Source organism: Bombus vosnesenskii, unplaced genomic scaffold (assembly GCF_011952255.1).
Source record: "Bombus vosnesenskii isolate JDL3184/JDL3185 unplaced genomic scaffold, Bvos_JDL3184-5_v1.1 scf7180000013883, whole genome shotgun sequence".
Lineage (NCBI taxonomy): Eukaryota > Metazoa > Arthropoda > Insecta > Hymenoptera > Apidae > Bombus > Bombus vosnesenskii.
In genome coordinates, this window is record NW_022883264.1 from 925,611 (window position 1) to 949,435 (window position 23,825).

General features: G+C 42.0%; 1 protein-coding gene across 13 annotated transcripts in view; it reads right to left on the minus strand.

The window, feature by feature from the left end:
* Window positions 1–23,825, minus strand: part of LOC117239191 (cyclic nucleotide-gated cation channel alpha-3-like) — a 220,574-nt gene that overhangs the window by 101,791 nt on the left and 94,958 nt on the right. For 10 of the 13 annotated variants that reach the window (XR_004494380.1, XR_004494373.1, XR_004494372.1 and 7 more), the window contains 2 exons: window positions 13,720–13,797; window positions 2,156–2,433 (listed from right to left, as the gene is read on the minus strand). Coding sequence is in view for 2 of the 13 variants with exons in the window: in XM_033504592.1 (XP_033360483.1) it covers window positions 2,156–2,433; window positions 13,720–13,797 (356 nt within the window). In the remaining 11 variants the exon portion in view is untranslated. The remainder of the gene's footprint in view (window positions 1–2,155; window positions 2,434–13,719; window positions 13,798–23,825) is intronic. The other 3 variants (XR_004494378.1, XR_004494379.1, XM_033504591.1) reach the window with 1 other exon arrangement.

Sequence of the window (23,825 nt, forward strand, 5' to 3'; positions counted from 1 at the left end):
TCATTTGAACCACTCTGACAATCTTCGTACTTCGAGGAGTGTTTATTTGAAGTATACTTCTTGAGCGTATCGATGATCATTCGCCAAAAAAGTCAAATGACAGAGTAGACGGTAAAAGTGTCTTCGATTCCCAAAATACGAATAGTGGAGTTAAACGCCACTTTGTCGGCTCCATGGATGAAGCAACAGCGGTGGCTATTAGGTGGAGCGACCCTAAGAACAGCAGATGGGAATCAAATGGATTTCTTGAGAGAAGGTCTAGAGCGGCCCTTCCAAGAAGTTGATACAGACAATTTATTTGATTAAAAACGAGCTTCCGTTGTGTGTCCTTCCGACCGGAAGGATTTATCCCTTTGTCATGCCAGTCTGCTTAAAATCTTCAGGAAGAGTTTTTCTTCTTTCTTCCTTTCTTTGTTCCCTTATCTTTTTACTGTTCTTCGTTTGGGAAATTGTTTTTTCTCCCAGTGATTACCCGGACTCCGGTTTAGGCACTGCTTTTTCTGTAGCTTTCGCACGAACAATGGAGGTCGTCTTCGTTGACACAATGGCACTGCGAAGGAAATTAAGAGACAATACGCTGGCTGAAAAGAATGGAAAAGCACTGGCATGATACGGTCGGACGAAGGAAGCATCGAACGAAGTGGTGCGACTAAAGGTTGATTCCAGGTTCGATGGATTTCTGACGAGTGTAATGAAAGTAGAATGTTCGAATAAGGGATGCAAATCAAGATTCGCAACCGGAGAGTGCTCTGTTTCCAGTTTCGTTAACATTCGTCTTCAATGACACGTAAATTTAACTTGCTTTCATTCATATTTTTCCATCTTTCGCGTATTCCACGCTTTTCACGAATAAAATTGTTCGAGACGAGAAGACATCCGAAGAGGTAGAAACACGAAGGAGAAGTAAATTGATAAAGTTACTTTCTCTTCATAACGATAAGGCGAAATTAAATTGAACAAACTGTTTCTGAAACTACGTTTCTATGATACGATGATCAAAGACGCGTTTATTTATTGCTAAGCCTATTACTAGCGAAAATGAAGAAATATCACGCGCTAAATAAACTCCATGCTCCGCTGACATTAGAGAACAGTTGTTCCCACGTCAAGTTGCAAATATACATGTGGTTTGAACGCAGCTGTGGTTGCACGTGTTTTCACGAGGCGGTACGATCTAGTCGCATGTGCATAAATGGCTCCCATAACGTCGAATAAATCGCGAATACCGCGTGTTGGCAACGCTAACGGGGATGAAGCGTTTATTCGAGCAAATGCTCTTGTAATATTTCTTTCTTCGACGTGGCAATTCCTCGTTTCGGTGGAAATTTAGCAGGACGTTTGATTGATAATGTAATTTCGCTAGATCGCTAACAAAACGCGAGAAGAACGTTCCAAAGAGCAAAAATTCCCTGCAGAAGCTTCGCATCACGTATCTCTAGCCGCTCAATTATACCGCTCCAATTTATTAAACTCGCTCGATCGTACTGAAAAGCCACGCGATTATTGGATCGGTTCTAACTCGCGGAACACGTACCAGGATTAATCCCATCGTCGGACTTAATAACGCAATTAGCGTCAAGCCTACTATCGATGCAATCAGCGAAACACTCGCGGAATAGACGAACCGACAAGGTAACATCGTCAACCTGCAAATTCAGAAAACTTTGAAACTCACGGCAATATGTGTATAGGGAGGATACGCAGACGCGTATCGCGCAATTTTTTTTCTGCTACCCAAATTCACTCTAAGGGGGTGCAATTACCCCTCGACATTCGATTGGTTTCCAATTTTGCGTTACGACTCGCTATGACAGCGTTAAGTTCTCTACCGAACGACAGTTCTGATCGAAAGAAGTTACTTTCGTCCGATCTCCGAACCAAATATCGGTGATTTGAAAATCTCGTAAAAAAGGGATCGCCAAAAAGAAGAAAATAAAAACTATATATTACTAGTACCCAAACGTGCTTTCTGAGAGAGTGCAACTTTCTCCTCGAGTTTCTTATACGACGACAAATAACGCAGATATTTAGACGATCCCGTTTAGTCGTACGTCCACCCTGTATATCCTCTGTATAAGTTAGGCCAAAGTTTCGCGATCCTCCGAACTGGCGGATTTGGACATCTTGCCCCGTGACTGTCGAACGTCGTACTGACCTGCTGTTGCTGATGATAATAATGATGAGTGGGCGTGTGGCGGCTCATGCATTTGCTGCTGACCAGTTCCAGGAGGCTCTGCCTGGAAGGTATAGCACCCCTGGAAACGTTGTCCGCGCTCTTCGTGTCCTCTTCCTTCTCTCTTCTGATCCCAGTCTTGCCATCCAGCATCCTCCCTTGTTTGTCCTCGCGGAGTTTCTCACCGCCGCAGCTCAAAGCGGAAGCGGAACCACCGCTGTACCGATCTCTTCCTCCGCCGCCACTCCCTGTGATTATGCCTGTAACAAAAGGAAATCGCTTGATTCTCGTCTCCCTCGTTCCTCCTCCTAGCCGCCGTCTTTCTTCTCTCTACCACTTTCCTTCCGTCTTATCGCTTCTCTCTCGCTTTTCTTTCGAACAGCGTCGCTAACGAGCAAAAACGCGTTGAGGACTGTCGATTAGAATCGACTGAGCGCGGCTATCGATCGCATATCGCGTACAAAGTGTCGCCAAACATCGTATAACTGTGCCGAGATCGATGCCGGGCATTGGATTTCCCGGTTTCACGGACAGGGTAATAATTAGCAGGTTTATAACTTCGCCGATGGAGGCCAGCGATCGTCGGTTTTCTATTTTATTTTTCGAAGAACAGGAATATTCGATTCGTCGAGTGGAAATATTCCTTTTACCTCGTTTTCTTTTTTCTCTTTTTTTTTTTTATTGAATTGTTTATTTCGAGCTAGCTTCGGGCGTTAATTGGCGATCGAAAAAGTATTTTTCAAATATCCAGGTCAACAATTTTCTGTCTTTTCGTATTTAGGTCAAGCAATGAGAATTACCAATTCCGGTGAATCAGCGAAGTTGACAGAATCGGTGACAATTATCAGGAAACCCGTCTTAGAAATAAAAAGTTACGCAAATGCGATTCGCTTTCTACTCGAAGTGTAAAGGTAATTGCACGATTTCAGAGACGTTCGGTTGAAACTACGTAGGGAACATGTATTTTGCCTGAGCAAGTTATCTACGCGTGTCAGGGTATCGAGGTGCAATCGACGAGAAGATAAACGTAAAAGGGTACGATGATATTCGTTCGAAGGAATCGGTATGGAACAAGCAAATAAGCAAGAACTGTAACTGAACTAGATAAGAACTTACGACGTATCCTCGTGTCGCTATCTGAAATAAAATTCAAAATGTCGAGCGTGTTCGATACGAAAGAGAAAATGCAACAACGCGGACCAGCGTTTCTGGTAGTTGCAAGCTACGAAAACTCTAGAGACGCGTTATAAAGCCTTGGCGCAGTAGACGAGCAATTCGCGAGCACGACGATCGTTTCCCCTTGGGCCTGGTACTTCGGTTGACCTACAGCGCTACCTTGCTAACCTTCTACATAGTTATCAAAGTGGACAGGTTGTTCGGGATCCTACGGAAACCATCTAAGTCGCCTGCAGACGTGACATCGCCTGTATCTCGAGATTGCTTATAAACTGGTACAGCGACGAGATTCCAATCATATTCTGACTAAATAGATTCGATACAGACTTGCACCGTACGAGCAACAGGCGATCTTGTTCGAGTCGGTAGCCCAATCTCCGAGAACAAATTTCGCTTTACGTAAGTATTTCAGAAAAAATGAAATCATCGTTCATGAACTACTTGTTACGTAAATGTGTTAAATTGCATTGGTTTCTTCGATTCAAATGTGAATTATCTGCCGTCGAGGGATCGTTTCAAATTAAATTTCTCGAATTTGTTGGCGATTAGTGTTTTATTTGTTTATTTATTTCGCGTACCTTTTTATGTACGTAAGCGAAGTCGCGAATGGAAAAAGTTCAAGAAACGGTGTTGGATATATGTTTACACTAGACTTGGACAAACCTTATTTGAAATAAAGATAAACAATAAAACTTTTGGAGAATCAGTCGTATTAACTAATCCTATTTTGTGCGGAGATCAAATAATTTTCCACTTTGATCAACTTTATCGAATAAAGTAACAAATAATTTGGAGCTCGGTATTAATCTCAATGTTGAATACTGTGTATTACGTACCACTTGAGCCACGAGCAATACAGCTGAATTATTTTACCATCTTATAATATTTACTTCAATTAATTAAATTCAAGTAATATACAATGCGTATCTGACACGAGATACGTTGCAAAGATAATTGGTATTTGCAACGTAACTTACGATATACACGACACAAAATAATATTAACGAAGTTAGAAATTATTCTGGATATTATTTCTGGACACATTTAATTAAATGAAAAATGCAAAGTTAAATAAAAAGATATTTAATTTATTACGGTATTAATATCTATCTGTTTGACCAATCGAAAAAAAGACGTATGTAGCTTTAGCGTTGGTCAATTTTTTTGAAAGTCTTTGTCCACGTTTAATCGCTATCCACCAAAAATTTTATCAGAATTTTTGTTCTGAATGGCGTTTCAGTTTTCGTATTGACCATCGACTCGTTTTTACAGGAACCAACTTTTACACGACTAAAACAATTGACAATGTTTCTCTTTGGCATGCCGGTAGAGGAAGGATCAAGCTTCACAGTAGAGACACGTAACTGTCTACTTACTTTCTCGCAACTTTGATGGAAATAGGATTATTCTCGAAACTTTATCGTCACACCTCGTATATGAAACTTTATACAAGTTTCCGGTACCGACATACCTCAGCTATTAGCCGTAAGTTTTGTTCGTTTGTGACGCGAGTTAGCAAGAATTTACAAGTCAATATCGTAAACAAATTGTTACAAAATATTGCTCTTTAGCAGAGATGTATTATCTATTTAATATTTATATATCCGAAGCAAATATTATTCTAGATAATATTAAATAAAATTCAAAGGAATACACAAAACGCATACGAAGTAATGAGACTAAATTTGATATTAAATTCGCAGCTTCTTTTATTTCGTGAATAGCCGCAAGGAACTTTTACGATTTTTTAATGGGCTTTGTTAACAGACGTTAAACATTCCGAATTAGATATAGCTATACTAAAATCGATCGTAGCAGGGGTGTAACAAATGTTTGCAACGAAAATTCTAGTGTGATACACAGAATGTTTCGATGAAACGAAAAAATATTGGAACCAAGTCCCACGCAATCTATAGCCTCCTCTCTATCCCGAGCTATGTATCAGATGGCAGCGTAGACGGCAAAAAAGGAAAGCAAAGACTGTGTTCAAATTGAAATTTTACAGCAAGCATTTGAAGCTTCGATTTCGTTGGCACGTTTTATGGCCTGTATCGTCTAATGAAAAGAAAAAGAAAGAAAGAAAAAAAAAAAAAAAGGAGGGAAGAAATCGTGATTTTATGTGCGACATGTGTGCATAAATGCGAGCTGAGATACACGATTGAAGCATAAAATTTTGTAGCGACAGAAACTTTCTATAAAGAATTGTTACATCACAAAAAAAAAAAAAAAAAAACTGAAAATTAAATTCTGAAATATCCGAGTATTCCTTTTTCTTCCAGTTTGAAATTACGATCTCAACACGCTCAAAACAATACTATTACATATTTGTATTTAAAATGTATTTAAAATGTACATAAAATACACAAAGACGTTTAAGAACCAATTTATCATCCATTTGGCAAAGTTTATGAAAATATGGAATTTTTTGGGTTGGCAAGCAAGGAAATGCGGATTTCGTCGATACAAATCAATGACAAAATCCGCATTCCTTAGTTGCGAAACCATTAAACATACTAAATTTTATAAGCCTGCAATCGAATCGTGTATTCAATTGTAAGAGGATTGAAATTTATTGAAAAATATTGTCCTATATATCGATATCCATAGAATTTAGTTAATCACTACAGTAAATTCTATCTATAAATTTATATTATAATATATCTGTGTTGCCAGATATGTAATCATACTATATCATATTATATTACATTATTATATCGCTCGGCAATGTGCGTGTAAAATAATAACAGATGTACAGAGTGAATTAAAAAATATATATTATACATAATTTTCTTTGTGTTGAATGACAACGCGGACACTCGCATGCGCAGTTATAAACGAGGCTTACACAGAGGTTGTTTATTTCGACTCGCAGTGTTTAATATGTAGAAAGAGACGAGGAGATCGATGGCTGATGGATGTAAAGAGATCTTCAAACGGCAAACGTGTCGGCAATGTTTGTGTTTTTGACCGTGTCACAGATACACAAAACGAGCAGGATTCGATGTCCACCTAGTGTTGACAGTTTTTTGCGAATGTCTCGAAAAAACTAGGTCGACCGAAGGTGTTATACGTATGTGAAAAAGTTATTTAGGATCATCTCCTCGATAACATATTCGAAAATTATCGAATCGTCGAGAACAAACTTTTGTTATTTATTTAAACACATGCTGTATACGAAGTAACTGAATATCGCGTTATTATCAGTATTCAAATCGATTTAGCCAATAAAATCTTACATAAGGGAAAAATACTGTAGTCTAACCGATATTATTCGTACTTTGGATGGAAAAAATCCTAAATTTAATATTCTATTCGGTACGTACTTATAGTAAATATAGCCTTCGACCAAAAATAATTATGTTACCGAGGTAAAAGGTCCACGTATAACATTTATTTTGGGGGGGCGCAAAATTATCGACTTTTTTTATCTGGAATCTTGTAGTTTCCGACGTGTAAAATCCGAAAATGCAAGTTTTACGGTATTGAATTCGCTGGTTCTAAAATTATGCGTATATAAAGTCGACCATTTTCAGCCAATATGGCGTCAAAGTGACCTACTAAATACGTTAGAAGTGTTGAATTTTATATACGCAGAACTTTCCAACCAGTGAACTCACTATCATAAAACTTGATTTTTACGTCGAAACACGTTGAAAATTAGTTGAACGTGAAAAATTACGTGAAAACACGTTGAAGATTGCAAAAAAGAAATAGCGTAATTCTGCGTCCACTAGGAAGGGTGAACCAAAGAATAATATGTTAAAAGCTATGTCCAGCCGCAAGGCGGGAAGAAGAACGCGGAGGAACAAGACGAGCCTCTACTAGAATTTTCTCTTATAAAGAATAATGTATCCCACCTTGTCTTTCTCCTTTATTGTCCTATCGGCTCTCCAAAGATTCTCACCGGCCTCTGTTGTCCGACAAGGAATACGTACGTTATGCCCGCGCATAACGTTCTTGCTTCCGACGCCATGTTGGTCTTCTAGACTCTTCCTTGGCGAACGCCCAGATCCGTTTGTATGGCAGCGATTTAAACTTGGATTTTCGCTTACGAACATCTTGGACGACGAATGAAGACAGTATATTAAACTGTATTCCGTATAAGCAGGAACGCGAAGAAACGATAAAGTTGCTCGTGTCGTGTCGTAAACACGTGCGTCTGCCAATCGATCGAAATACGAACTGGCCTTCTTCACCCCGTACAAGTCGCGCGTAGAGCAATACCCCCACCCTGCGCCTCATCGTTCCGTTGACCATGCTATCGATTATCGATATCGCGGCGAGATCGATGCTATTGCGCACCTCGATCGCGCAGGCGGGTTCCCGCCGTTTTCGAATTCCTACGATTGTTCTCGACGATTATTGTAGATTATTGTAGATTATTCAATTGCGTTAACGTTAAACAATTCTACTTGAATAATTTTTTCGTGCTTTATCCATTGACACGATAGCAAAATTTGTATGAAAGCTACGAAACCTCCTATACATATGTCAAAAATATTCTTACACTTTCACAGTTTAGCGAAAGAGCTGTAAAAAAAGTTTTTAATCTTCATCGAATAATATGCCATATATAATTGTTATAGTAATTACATTAATATAGTTTTTAGTCTTCTCTAAATAATATTCTACGTATAATTATTATAGTAAAATGTCCAGTAAAAGGTACATGCCTATATCTTCAACGAAACGTTACAAAGCATTTGCCTGCTTTCAACGCGAAAACAATGAATGTCTTGAGCACCAATATTGTTTTGCATTCATAAAGCTTTGTGAATAGTAAATTGTTACTTCACAGGGAATACATTTACCGTGTGATACGAAATCGGCGAGATACACAGTAGCAAGTGAGGGAAGCTCAACACAAAGCGTTCAAATATTTTTGTAATTTTTGCTTTCTGAATTATTTATCTTGGTATTTCCCCGAATGTAGGTATTGTTATTGTTGGCAGCATTCAACGACCGTGTAGAAGACCACGTACCTATACTTGTAAGATGAAATTTCTCCAATTATCTACTATCCTAAATTACCATACTATATAAAAAGAAATATCTTAAACAAAAGTTGAACAAAAGTCAAAAACAGGGGTAGACAAACCGTGCACGAAGTGTTTCGTTCGATTGTTTCTCGTATCAAATAAAGCTAGTCCAGGCAATTGCAGGTAATAATGATCAGAATATACCGTTACCAATGCATTCTGCAGCATTCACTTTCGGTCGAGGATGTCGATTCACGACATCTCATGGAAGCCTTATAATTCGTATCAAAGCGGGATTCTGGCGTCGTATTGATCGATGCCTGATGAAACAGCGATTCGAAACACACAGCGAAGGAAAAAGGAAAGCGGCAGAATTCTCCGAGCTAACTGACTGTTGACTATCCGAAAGCGAGAAGCCGACTAATTGGACCGACGAGAGCGTTTGAACTCCAGCACTTGGTGAACCAATTATTTGTTGAACTTCGAATTGTTTGTCATCGGAAAGGAAATACAATTGGCCGATAATTCCTCCAAGAATCGGGCCCTAGAATTTACTATCCTATCGAACGTGGTCTCCAATTCATCGTTTTATCTCGCCTATTATTTGTGATTTTCGTAGCACTGTTTGAAAGTTGAAGTTTGATGAAGATTCGCTGCTTGATTCATCGTTTCGTACGCTTTGTCGCTTTAAGCGGCAGTAACGTTCCTTTCGTGTACCCGACGAGTTGCATGTATATAAAATTATTAAAAGAAAGGTTTGAAAATGGAGATTGCAAAGAAAAATTTGCGAAGAGATTTCTTTAATGAGTTCGATTTGAATTTGATTGAATGAATTTGATTAGATGAATTTGACAGAAGAGTGAGATTGGAAAATTGTTTAATTAATTGTTCAATTAATTCATGGCGCAGCAAGTCGTTGAACATCTGTTTCCTGAAATTTGCTATTTATCGAAATATAGTAATTTCCTTTTTTATACCTACTTATTACCATACAGAACAAATATAAATATATTTTCAATTTTGTGCAATAATTTGTTTCAAACGAGTTTGGAACGAGCTCCGCGAGGTTTCCGCGAAATCCTGTATAAATGCCGTATCATTTTGCGACGTACGATCAATGAGTTTAAATTCACTTCTGCCTGATAAGTAGAGAAGTCAATAACTGGACAGACGTTCTCTATCTACTTAGTAGACAGCTACTGCTTCACGATGCAATATGAGTTAATTAAAGTTAAATTAACGGATTTCTTTCAGAAGAAAAGTGAAGTTTAATAGCTGTATATGTAATAACATGTATATATATACACGCACTAGAGTAGTCTCTTTATTACAGAAGCTATTTCAATTTATCGATAAGTAATTTTCCGACAGCCGTCCTTTCATGCTATTCCGTTCCATTTTCGTCAGTAGATTTTTTAATCGCAAAACCTGAACCTATCAGGAAATAACGAGAACGTACAATTTCGCACGATATTAACAACCTGCCAAATACGATAATTCAAATACGCTCCAGTCGAGGGCATCAAATTTTGACAACGCTGAGTTAAACAAACTTACAGCGGTTGCATAGCAAAGACTCGCTTAATTCTTTGCGCGATGCTGTTTCAGACACCGCGTGCGACGATAGCCGGTTAAACAATGAAATTCTAAACAGGACAATAGGGACCGTAACAGCCACGATCATTTTCCAGTTCTTGACTTCTATCCTGCGGCGAGACGCGTCCTTTATACGCGTTATCTAGAAATGAAACCAGATTTCAGTGCATCGCTCGTAACCTTTTAATTTACGGCTACCATTTATTACCGCTAAACGATCCATCCCACCTTTCTCATGCACGATATTTCCGAAGCCAAGTTCCTTTTATGGGATACGTCGTAACTGCGACATCGAACGCCGCTGTCTTAGGAAATACCAACGTTTATTATAGGCGTTGCGCGGTATCGATAAAAATTTACGGGAAGATCACGGCGCAGAAACGATCCTGTCCCTCATCCTCCGTTAAACATCGAAGAACAGAGTTGGACAAATTTTATTCCAAGTTGAAGCAAGAGATAACTATCCGAAATAATTTACATCGCGCCATTATTTTCGATATCGTCACGGGTTTATACGCGAGAGGCGGACAACATCGGCTCGTCCGAAACAACGCCACTTATTTCGTTATCTCTCAATGACAAATTTGACGAAGGAAATAATAGCAAAGACAAGGCAATAAAGAGATTTGTATGTCAATCTCTGAAATAATTATTTGAAGCATAATTACAAGGAACGAGTTAATTTGTTCCATAATTATCCCGAATAATTATCTTATGTAATTAGGGAATGACATAGCGTGTCAGTTGAAACGATATCCTAAGTAATCCCATTTCGAAAGTGTTCCCCGATCTCGAGATAATTACGAAATAGAGTGACGTATTGTATTCGCAATAATATTTTAAATAACCATATCCATAGCCAATATCGATGATCCGGGTTTTCGTCGAGCGATACAAAAATTGCTTTTAGAAATAATCGCCTATGTATCGTGTACTTATTTTTCATACTGATGAAATGTCAATGAAATCTGGTCTGAAAATAATCTTTATGTCGCTCGAGACAGTTTAGGAGATTAAAGATTTAAGACGTTCAGACACCTTAAAGCTGGCTATGCTGCAAGAAAGTATTACGAGTTCGATCGTCGAGATTTGCCATTTCGTCGGCGCTTGATCGACCTTTCTAAAACCTGCGCATGTTACACGCTGAATCTTGGCGTAACTATTTGCGGTGTTTGGACCGCGTTTTCGATAGTCGAAGAATGCGTGGTAAGTTTGGTTAAAATCGACGACGTACGCTCGACGTCAGACGCTCGCGTCGAAGATTCAAAAAGCCACGGTAGAAACGCGAAATTTGTCAGGCTCGAAGGACGCCAGTAGCGTGTATCGAGTGGCTCTCGTCGGCTGAACTTCCGCAAAATATCTCCTGCCCTGTTCACTTCGCGGCAAGATATCTCGTTAACGCGTTTCAGAGCTCGTCCCGGTTCGATACGCCACGAACACCGTTCCACTTTGTGTATTTCCTCGACGTGATTCCTTCGGAAGCGCGGCAACTTTTCTAAAGGGTGTATTCACTTTCCAAGTTGCCCGATGAAAGTATCGTATTTCCAATATCCGGCTTTCCGCGGACGCTCTTCATCCAGAGCCGTGAAACTTATTTTTCCGCCGACTTCGGTCGCTTTCCCCGGCCGAAAGGAACTTCTGCCGGTCGGAAGTCCGCGAAAAGGGCGAATTAATAGAATACAAGTTCGGACAGGATAACGTCCCCGCGACGAATAATAATAAACCTGTCCGACTGGCGACTGCAACGAGCGGTTGTTCGCGTTCGAGTGCATTCGGCACGAGAATCAAAATTCCCTGGCCGCGTTCGCACGCTTCACGGCGCGGCGTTCCGACGACAAATGCCTGTAACGTGCAGTTTTCCTGAAATTCGACAGCAGGAGATGCCCAGGATACTTGGCGAAAGTCCGTTTATCGAATCTTTGTCAGTACATTTGCTGGCTATTTTCTCCGGGTCGAGTGTCTCGAACGTTTGTTCGTTGGAAAGGTTAAGTAGTTAAGTCGATGATGTTGCACGACGAAGTAGTATATTCCGCGGTTTCCACTTCCTTTCTTCGCTCGTCTCAGCCTCGTTGCGACTACGCCGCGTAACCTCCATCAACTTGGTAATATGTTTCTAGTAAAATACGTGCGCACCATAAACTTCCGTGGTACTAAAAACACGTGAAATTTTCAACCGAGCTGAAAACACAGGCATCCTGCCGCGATACGGCTTGAAAGCGTACGCCACGGTTAAAGTCGGTTTTCTACGCGACGGAAGCGAAGTATATCACGGATGCCACATCGATCGCGAGGTTCATTCGCTAGGAAAACGAGAAATTTGCGTGAAATTGCGTACTGGAAGAACTAGTCCGGAGTACACCGTAACGTAGATGTACTCGCCGAGTTCATCCGTTTAGCGTACTAACTTTGGATAACGCCGAGAGATACGCGCTTTTCTTCGCCCCCAAGATGCATGAATATTAGAAAAAATTATCGTTGAAGCTTTAACGCGCGGTTGAACGGTAAATAAGACCCAGCCGAGGAATAATTTACGAATGGAAACGAGTTTATTAACGAGGTTGCTCGGAATGTAAGAAGCAGTCACGTACTTTATAACTAGAATTTGTACTTTTGCTCCTACGATTTAAAGAAATGGAGTCAATTTCGACTGCAAGTATGTATAGAGGGTGGCCCAAGAATCAGACGCCGCGAATTTTCAGGCCTCGAGACTATTAGCTGACGTTTCCTATCCGGAGAAGGTCGTCTCGCTGGATAATATTTCGGAGATGTGCACGCTGTTCCTCGTCTCCGATGGCGTCGCCGGGATTTCTCGCGCCAAAGGATTTCCCTCCTTCGACGTTCTCGTTCCGAGCATCCAACCCCGAGCGCCCACTTTATACTCGGAATTTATTTTAATGAATTTCACGATTCCCCTCTTAAACGTTATCTCCGACGAAATAAAACCAGCGCAGGCAAAGGTCTGGGAAAGGAAATTCGCCGGCAACGGCAAATGCATTTCCTGTCTGGCTTTTAAAGCGATCGATGTCCTCTGATTTCGCTGTAAGCGTTTTCAACTGCAAAAAGAAACGCACGAATCGCGGCTGATATTCGTCTCTTGGAAACGATCGGCGAGCGAGCTAGCAGCGGATCGACGACCGGTCGGATCAGCAAACTCCTGATCGCGCGAAACCGCGAAGTTTACTCGTCGCCATCGCGTTTGTCCCTCATTCTCGAACGTTAGTTTGTTCGAGTCAAACGTTCAAATTTACAAACATATATAAATGGAGTTTCGTGAGGGAGGAATTTGAAACTGGTGCAGGTCCATTTCTCGTAATCTCCAGAAATGCTTCGTATACGATTTCGTGCAAAAAGGGGCAGGCCAAATTTGCGACTCTGGGTTTATCGTAACACGTTTCTAATAAAAAAAAAAAAAAAACACGAAACACATAAGGATACGATACAGTTTATCGCAGCCTGGGAATTTTTATGCAAATTACAAATTACAGAACCGCGATTTATTATTTCGTACATCTTCTCACATTACGTTGCGTTCTGTAGAATTTCGCATATTTTCAAATATCTTAGAAACGCATAAAAATCCGCAGTCTACCGACTTGCTTTACGAAACACGGTGAATTTTCGAGTAAACTTCAAATTCAAATCGGGTGATGCGACGTTGGATACGCAAGAAGTGGCTGGTGGGAGGAGACACGGTTAACAGCATTCAAATAAAGGGGTAGATTGCCTGGTGTTAGGTGTTTTCGTGCCGGACTTGGCTGTGCGATATTTTGCAGTAGTAAATTAATTGTTACGTACTCGAGCGTCTACGCATTGGATAATAATTTGGTTGGCCAAGTACAGTTTCGTACGTAGTCCAAATTCGATGAGCAGGGTCTGCAAATTATCAACGATACGATTAATCCATCAGAATTTGAAATTCATAAAGACGAACGTGGCGAGTAACATCGAAAAAACAAACACGCAGATGGAGTCGAATGACGACAAATAGAACAATAAAATAAGGCGAATGTGGAAATTATTCAACGTAGGCGACAATAATATCGTATGCATCGTAATATTACCAGTAATTATATCAATATGTCGTATTTTCCTGTTTGCAAATAACACAACCTACAGACGATACAGGAAAGTTTAACATATTCGCATTGGCCGTACTTTATCTAACTTGCCGTTCACGCTAATTACGAGTATTCTACGTTAAAGTGGACAATGAAACGCGTAAACGTCCTACACCGAGCAACGTACGATCTGTGAATACGTAGATGTTTCATGCGCCTCTGTTACACCGCTTTCCCATTGTTGCCGTACGTTTCCAACTTAATTGTAGAATTCTACACCCTCGTGAGTATCAGGACACCTGCCACGCACGGAAGGTAACGATCGAACCAGGTTATTGGAGAAATAATTAGTCGTTTGGAGCGCTCAGCTTCTAGGAATAGGATATTGTATCCTTCCGATCTAAACCTCGTTCCAAGGATTTCAGAAGAATGAAACAATCGGACAATTTCAATATTTCCCATCGTTCTCCGACTTGTCTGTAGGACGATAATTGACCGAAATTGCGGCACAAAGTCCAACATCGATAAATGGACTTCGTGGTGCACCGCACTTCGAAATAAAGCTGCTATAGCCGAATTTATGCTAATCGTACATACGCGTACAGAACGTTTCGTCGATGCAAAAGTTGTTCTAACAACAACTGTTGGCCAGTAGTAAACATCGATGTTGAACATCCGATATCAAAACGTATTCAGAGAACTAAAACTACGTATTCTACTTTATACTTATAACTTTACACGCTTTGTCCCTTCCTCTCGCTAATCACGTTCATGAATTAAACATCTATTTCGCGAGTTAGCGAGAGAGCAGAAACAAACGGAGACAACGGTCAATGCGATGAACGCGTCGCTGGAAACTGGAATTTAGTTTCGATGGTGAAACAGACGAATAACAATACGGGGACACTAATCAGGAAATTGTGAAGTAGTTTGCTATCGGAAATTTTAATTCGCTGCTCTGTCATTAACGACGTAAATTTCACGCAGCAGACCTTTATTAATCCAAAGTTTTATTTCATTTCGGGCGATTGGCCATACGATTATTCCGGCAAAGTTTTTACTTCGATTAAAGTTGGAGAGAATCATTGAGAACGACGACCACTGCCTCGCTGGCTAGATCCTTCTCGCTTTACCTCAACCAGTTAGCTGTTTTCAACGATAGCATTTCAGTACACTCGCAATTTGTCGTTTAAATTGCAATTTAACAATTGCAGAAAATTGTGCTAATAAAATGAAAAAATAATTCGTCGCGTATATACGTTGCGTTCGACGAGTATACTCGTTTGTATCTGCTACACGTTTTAGGTAGCCGCTTTTCAAAGAGATCGCAGCAGTAAGTTGGTTAAAAACGGCACGGTCGCTACTTTTCCTGTCGGCCCTAACGTAATCGCTTTGGAACCACAGGTTTTGTTCATCGAACAGCCAACCGACAGGTATACATTACACTTTGCACGTACGAAAGCCCATCGACGTACGATCCGACGAGGCTGCAACTTTAATTAGGACAGAAATCGGTATATCCGTCGTGTAGGCGATTAACGTGTCATAAGCTCATCTTCAAGACCAACGGACGAACGTGTATGCGGATGACCGTAACGGATTCTGGAATTAACCGCTTGGCTTGCTTTAATTAGAAGCCTTTGACGAACCCTACGCTGCACATACCTAAACGCTTAAGGGAACATCTCCTCTTGGAATGCGCGCCACGCGTGACACACACTGGCGAAAAAGTTTAGCAGCACAGCTGTTTAATCTACCCGTATAATTCGCATTTCGTTTTACCAGATCCAACACATGGTGGTTAAGGGCGTAATGGACTGCGTGTAAAACAGTTGCAGCAGTTTAGCTAAAAATATATAAAACAGATACGTAACGCGTGAAACCGCTAAGTTCGTGCGAGTGTTACGTGTAAAAGAATCGTTCACAGTTCGACAATTTTGGGACCAATGGTTTCACCGATTGAACCGACGTTCAAACGCGCATTTCCTGGAGTCGTAATTTTTTTTAATCGCGTCGTTGCTGCAGCGAACCAACGATACTCGAAGCTTCGCTCGTAGATGGCAAACAACGCAATCGCGTTCCTGCAATTATCATCAACGTGCCTTCGATGGGACAAACGCGGTTACTCGCTACGGTTACAACATCGTTAAACCAATTGACCGATTGTCCAGGTCTCTGGACAAATTCCAAAGACTCGAGGATAATATAAAACTGGCGAATCGTGCTTCTGCTCTTGGAAAAAATTCAATGCGCTCCGCGTTCCTTCCAAAGACGGCCAGTCCTGGCGACCGTTTCAAGTTTTAAATTGAAAACTCGTGAAACGCGAAATACTTCATTTCCACACACACACACACACACACACACACACACACACGAAAAGAAAAGAAAACGAAAAGAGGAAACAAATGGAAAAAGACGAAGAAAAACGAAGACGTGCAAAGGTTCTTTGAAAACAAACTTTCATCATCCGTCGTCGGTCAACCCTGTTGAACAGCTTAAATATCAAAGCGGGAAGAGTCAAAGCTCGTCGTGGAAACCGCGGGAATTTAGCTTTACGAGTCGGCGGAATCAATATCCACGAGGATCACGGCAGAGATGCTAAGCGAAGTATATTTGCTAGGCTGTATACGTCATAAACGTTATCATTATTGCCAGTAGTATAACCGTGTATTAAAGTCGTGGCGCAGTGGTAGTGCAGTCCACCGGACAGACAGACTCGGTAAAATGGCAAAATAAATGACGTTTCCGGTGAAAACCGTAGCCGACTGAACTCTGCGCGAACGTAGTTTCGCGCGATGCTAATAACACAGCAATTTTCTTCTCCCGCTGAGAAACGATCCTGGGGGTGAAAAACACCCTCGCAAAGAAATCTTCGCTCCTCGTGTAATCGTGAATATTTAAGGAAGTACGCGAGACGAAGGAAAAAAGTTCGATTAAAAGCTGCGGTCGTCTTTACGGTCTGTACGACGGATGCGATAAATTAAAAAAAAATATATTCTTTTTTTGAGAATTTATCCGCAGCGCTCATAATTTTTCGATGTTTCCTCTTCTACCGTCGCATGTATTTGGATTCCACCAAAAAAAAAAAAAGAAACCCCAGGGCGGTATTTTCAGCCCTAGGGCTGTTTTTCAGCAGGAAAAGAAAATTGTTCGGCTATTGGCATCGCGCGAACTACGTTTGTTCGAAGCTTCGAATTTTTGGGGAATTTCCCGATTGCCGAATTTCCCTTGCGAGTGTAAATGTTTTACACTGGGAAAATATAGTTCTACCGAGGAGAAATCAAAGATTCGTGCAAATAGACGTCCTATTTCTATTACCTCGATCGCTATTTTAATTTCTATTCCCGTTCTCGTCTTCCTCCCTATTCCATTTCTATTTCCCAACTTTTCTACTTGTTGTAGGATAAATACAAGTTAAACTATACGTAGTGTTCTTGAAAAGATGTTACCGATAGTCACGTTTAGGACTAACGAAGTTAAAAAAGCTTTGGGGGAATTGTTCGAGGAGATCAACAAGGTACCATGGTGGTATATCTTTTTCGACACCATATTACACAGGAGCGTCAGAAACTGAGCATATAGGGACAAGCCAATCTTAAGGCAGGTGTTTTTCGTGCGATAAATCTACCTCAACAAAATTGCACTTACACGTCTGATATGTCAATCGGATGGATTATGTCAATTGCAACGATCGGCCCGCAAATTGAAAGTAAACGACAAAGTTTCGCGCAGTTTAGCAATTAGCTGCGTAAACCGTGATAATAGTTATCGCGGCCGCGTAATCGGCTTTGCGCTCCTGATTCGCTTGTGGTCACGTGAAATCGAATGATCCGGCCGTCAGTGAAACGGCCGAAAGACGAGAACGCGGTTTAACTCAAAGACGAGCGTCGAATTTTCCGAAATCAACATCGAGTCTGATTAAACGTCGACGGGTAAATTCTCGATCGAAGATCACGCGCAGACATCGATGCGATTTTGTGTGAAAATATTTAGCGGCGAAATCGAACGATGGGGGAGCAATAATTGGCAATACAAAATTCATCGACGACACTTTGGCGTTTGAAAATTGTACCACCTTGTAAAATACGAGGAAACGCGACCTCACAGAGCTGTGAGGTTAGAAAATTGCTAAAGCTCGAGCTTTCGAGAATCGATTCGCATTTTCGACTCTCTGCGTAGTTCCAGTTTCATCGTTGTCTTTGCTCGAGCGTCCGCGTGTGAAAACCAAGGATGAAAGGATGAAACGGTATAAATTTGGCTTAAGTTTGGGGCGGTCGAAAGGACGCTATACGAGCGAGGGAAAATCGTGGACAGAAAGGGAAGCTATGACTAAATTGCTTCCCAGCAACGAGCAAAGGAAAGCTACGACCAGGTGTTATCCCCCTTAAAACAATACGCTCTTCTAACCAACTTCCGACGTTATTCGAATCACCTCGTACGTGTTTAACGCAACACTCGAACGAAATCATCCTTTATACGTGCCTCTGCTAGCTACTAATTTACATTACCACTTACAGCGTCAACTGTTAGCACGAATAACACACCTACGCTGAACAGAAGCTCAAGACAGCAAACGTACAATTTCTATCGTAATACAGTGGAAGCTGTGCGATTCGAAAACCTCTGTGAGACTACAATTCCGTTCATTCGTCTGCCGTTCCGCCGTGAAAACCTCTAGAAGTCGAAATAAAATTTACTTTATCAGCTGGTAGGTCCAACTTGTATCGCCTTCGGCTCTGCAACTCCGAGCGTACTTACAGCTACGCCGCGTGTCGCAAGACGTGAGAGATCGATCGTTCGATATTGGCTCCTTTCTTCCAACTGTTACGATCGTCTCGAACAACATAAAACAACGCAGAAGCCGTATATCCTCGCCTCGTCCGCCCTTTGCATGGAAGCTAGTCGTTTCGAACGCACAATTGCCATCATCTTCCGTGTCTTTGATTGTCCTAAATTTAATTTACGAATAAAACGAGTTCTAAGGGGAAGCTTAACGTACCAGCAGCTTGCGAACACGTGAACGCAACTTCGTACGAATCTTCTGTACGTCGTACATCGATTAAATGGCGATACTAGCCATCGGTTGGTGTACGCGATTTAAATTACGAGCGAGTGTCAATGCTTGGAACGTTTTAATCCGAGACGTGGCTATATTTCTGCTGAATTACCAATGGAAAATGTAAGGCAATTTTTTCAGCGTCACTCACGCTGTCACACAGCTAGAAGATTCCTCTAGCTCGCTACGAATTCTTATTACGACGTCGCATTATATTTTCTAGTAGCACGGAGCGTGTCTTCAACGTGTTGCGTGAAATTACGTACACAGATTGTGTCTTCGAATCTCTGGCATACTTTTTATTTCAAGAAACAAGGAAAATTTAATGACAGAAAACGGGCTGAATTAATCTTTCTGTTAACGTCTTTGCAGCTATTTGTGACACCGTAGCTATTATAATAAGCAACAAACAGTTGAACGATTGCGACAAGTAGGTAATTTCACGTAAATCAAACTACTTCGTAAGCGAAGAACGCGTTAAACGATGTACGTGTTACATTTTTACGTTTGAGGCACTCATCCGTGTGAAGTAAACGACGTAAACGAAGACGTTTCAATTTTAAAAAATGCTACGCGAACGTAACGCGTGCATAATGCCCTCTCCCTTTGTCTTTGCTGTTGATATCGGTAGGTATTTACGACGAAGCGTTCTAGGAAAAGAAGAAATAGCCAGAGATAAAAAAAGAAGAAAAGAGAAGAGAAGAGAGAAGTAAAGGGCGCAACGGGGGACGTATAAATAATTCGGGCAGAGGCACAAACACTTTTCCTCGAATAAAGCATGACTGGAAACTTATTTAGCTCGAAACCCTGGGATGTGCGTGGAATATCGATATTTTCAAGAGGAATCGTCCAGTCGAAAATTGATGGTCCTTTAAGCGATGACAAATGCTCGGGTCTCGAAATGGCTAGTCACGCAGAAGAAGATAGATCGCGATGATATCGTTTATGCCACTGCTTCTGGCGGCGCACTTAGCTAAGAAATCCCACCGACTATATTACCCTCTTCCTGAATTATGGTAATACGAAAATCGATGGTTCAATCGAGAATGTTATAGAATGGCTTAATTAAATTAATTAAATTAATATTATCAAACCAAATCGCTACGAACTTAAGGTGTACAGAACTAAAACGTTGTAAAGCGTAGAAAAAGATATATTACACCTTTCTGTCAGGGCGATATTCGAAATACAAATCCGAGGAACAACGAATGTTACCAGCGCGTCCATTGGAAATTGCATCGGAGAAGCAAGCCGCGCATAGATCATAAAGCTTACTCGTTTAACTGCCAACGATTCCACTTTTAACTGCCAACGATTCCATTTCCCCCCCCCCCCGATCTGCCTACTATCGGTGGAAAATTCATCGGTTTTTAAAGCTTAAAAAGAGAAAAAAAAGGAAAATGAAAAAAGGAAGAAGGAAAAGAAGGAAAGAGAGGGGGGAGAAAAACGGAGAGAATAGGAGAAAAAGATCGTGGACGAGTGGTAATAAATCGCGTTCGTTCGGCTCGCCACGTGCCAAAGTAGTACAGAACTACGTTTCGCGCGCCCGACAAATAACGAGGCTGTTTTTTTACTCGATTTGCAAAGAGAGGGTGGGAGGGGGGTCTGGCTAGTTCTTTCAGTCGACGGGGCATTAAATAATTTCGGAGGTGCGCAAACTTCTTGGACAAAGTTTCTTGTATACCGACAGCCCTCGTTAAAATGGGCAACCTTTGCCCCCCGCTTTATTTTTCCTGTTGACGCGTTACAACATACGTATGCGTCCAGCTGTTTTTTCCACAAATACGATCACTCGACGAAAATACTCGCGTGTCTGAGCTTTCGATATTAATAATAATAACAACAACAACAACGGACAATAACTAGACCGTAGGTTTTTAGAAAAATGGCTCGTAGCTCCGAGAACATGATTGACAAAGTAGAAAATTGGTCTCAGCTGTCGAGTAAAATACAAGGCGCTATACTTTGGATATTCCGCACATTTTACACTTTCAAATTTCTTACCAACGTTTGGATAAAGAGGCTCTATCGTTTCGTTCTGCTCCATAATACAATACGCGTGGAATAAGCTCAGCCATAAATCCACTCGATACATCTAGCCCTATAGGCGCGCGCTTATACAGCTACGCATTTGTCATGGTATTTGACTTTGACCAGTCGCCGGTGGTTTTAACCGGTGTCCAATGCAACGGATGGCCCATTACCTCGATAGGCCAATTCCAGGCAAACGAGTAAATTACATGGCAAAACGTTTCTCCATCGCTTCGATACAGCGTTCGAGCACGGGACGTTGCCCGAAGGGATATGATAATCCAAATGCCGGCACAGTCGTAGGATCTATGAATCTATGGACAGCTCCGTGTAATTTTCGGCTTACGAGTCCCCTGAGTTTTTTCGAAGCCGAGCAAACGCCACGCTTTAGCCACTCTATCGCGACTTCATTAATCCAAGTAGACGCTTCTTTTCTCTTCCCTCGTCTGCTCCCTTCTTATACGGCAGCGACTTTTCTTGGTAATTCCAGAGCCACGAGGATCGTTCGTGAATTTGTGGAAAATTATTGAGCAGGTCAAAATGCACAGAGCGAACCATCGGTGCGTATCTACCATGAAATTTTGGCAGCACAGAGATCAAGTCGGAGAACGTGTGTACCTACTTGTGTGAAAGAGTTGGTCAGGCAAGGACTTGGCAGCAAAGTGTTTGGTGTTCATCCCTATGGTGACACGAGGGTCGCCACACTGTATATATTTGCTAGAGTTACCGTGTGCTTGGAATTTGCCTGTTGACTATATGCATCTTGGATGCTTCTTAGGTATACGTAACAGCCTCAGAGCGTATCTCCAACTTTCGATCGTCATTTTCGACTTCGGGCAGAATGTACGCGATTTTCCGTCTACGCGGGATCCCTAATTCCGCGTTGTTCGAGGATCGATCGCGTTCGGAGAATTTACCGGCCAGAACACGCTATCACTGACAAACTATACCACTCGTGGGACGAATCACAGACGTTCCGCACACCACGCGCTCCGTCACGCGTTAATTAGCTGGCCAAACAGAGACTCAAAGGCGGCCCGCGAATCACAGCCTAGTCCATCTAAATCGGCATAAAACGCGGGTAAACGGCAGCCTGCAGAGCCAACGGACGTTTGCATTCGCAACGAAGCGAATGCGGCTGTCCGTTGAGAATCAGGGAAATGCGTTTGGACGAGCACTTTTTTAGCAGCGCGTGGATTATGGATGCGGCGGCAGGCAAGTACGTTTCGCTCGCGAATCTAGCGGCAATACGATGCAGGCAAATATTTATACGCGGCAACGTTGACACTGAGAACGCCGGAGAGACGGCCAGGCGACACGAGGGAACGCGAGAGCATGCTGCGAGTCAATAGCGTCAGAGAGAGGCCGCACGCTTTGAGCACGCCGAGCTTTGTACCTCCGCGATTTGTTTAACCAACGCCCTAACACGAGCATCCATGTGGCAGACACACCTGCGTACGTGCACACGCTGCCTGCTCCATGAACTCGCACGATTACGAGGCAATATCGCCTCGCGGTGATTCTGTGTCTCCGGATCCGGTGTAATTCCGTCAAATTCGATCGTCGCCGGGGAACCGATCGTTCCTACAGCGTGAGTATCCCAGAACAGTCCCGGCACAATTTCTTACGTACAAACTGAGCACAGCCACGAGTATTCGGACGCTCAAAATTACCGAAATCGTTGCCTGATAAAACCGTCTGGTCCCACCGTGGCTTCTGACTTGGCGTCGGATGACCGTACACGTCAGCGCTTCTACTTCCACTCGTTGTTTCACGCTAGACGTTCGTTCGTCGTCGAAGGAAGCGCTGAGAAGTCAACCACGAGAGACTCGCGCTTTCGTAGCGTAAGAAGCCTGGCAGACTAACGAACGAAAAGCGCGACGAATTCGTTAAGACGACGGTGAGGATGGTGTTTGTCTCCTGAGACACGGGTTAGCACGACGCCGGTATACGTGGAGTTGCCAGCTATTAGGGGCGATAGGAAAATCTCAGCAACGCCTGGCAAACCTCGTCATACCACCCTCGCGCAAATCGATTTAACGCGAAGTATCTGCAACACCAACAACTGTTCTACCACGGAATATATGAAATATAAAAGAGCGTTTAAATATCAAGTTCTCCGCGATAACAACCCTGGAACATAACGCGTAACGATTCCCTGATTACCGATAGCCCCTGGAGATTTCCCCCAAAATTTCCCTCCATTCGCTGAACGATTAACGTTCGCCCATTTCTGGTTCCGGTAGTTGACAGCAACTTACAGTTTGGCGATAAATTAGGGAAAAGAAGATATACCGACTCTGGGACACTGTTGAAATTACCACGTTGTACAATGCCGAGCATCGAAATCAGCCTGGAGCTTTCGGTTTACGCAAAACCAGACAAAAGCCCGATGCGTTCATCGCTCTGACTAATGAGACACTTAATACGTAGCAAGACCACGCTGCCTTCTACACTGGCGGTTCTAAAAACGAAATAGATGTAGTGTATGCACTACCAGAGTCGGACTCGCGAGGCGCATCGATCTTCGCGGCAGAGATTATGGTAATTAAACATGCACGAATTACAGCTAAAGAGAAATTCTAATGTAATGCATTAATTCTGTCTGGATCCAAAAGTGTACTACCAGCCATTAACGACAAAATGTCCAGTAAGGACACTGTTCTCCGAGCATTAGAAATTCATATAGAACTTGTTCGCAAAGAAAATATCATTGTACAGTAAGTATTATGGATCCTCCGCCCCACGTTGGGATC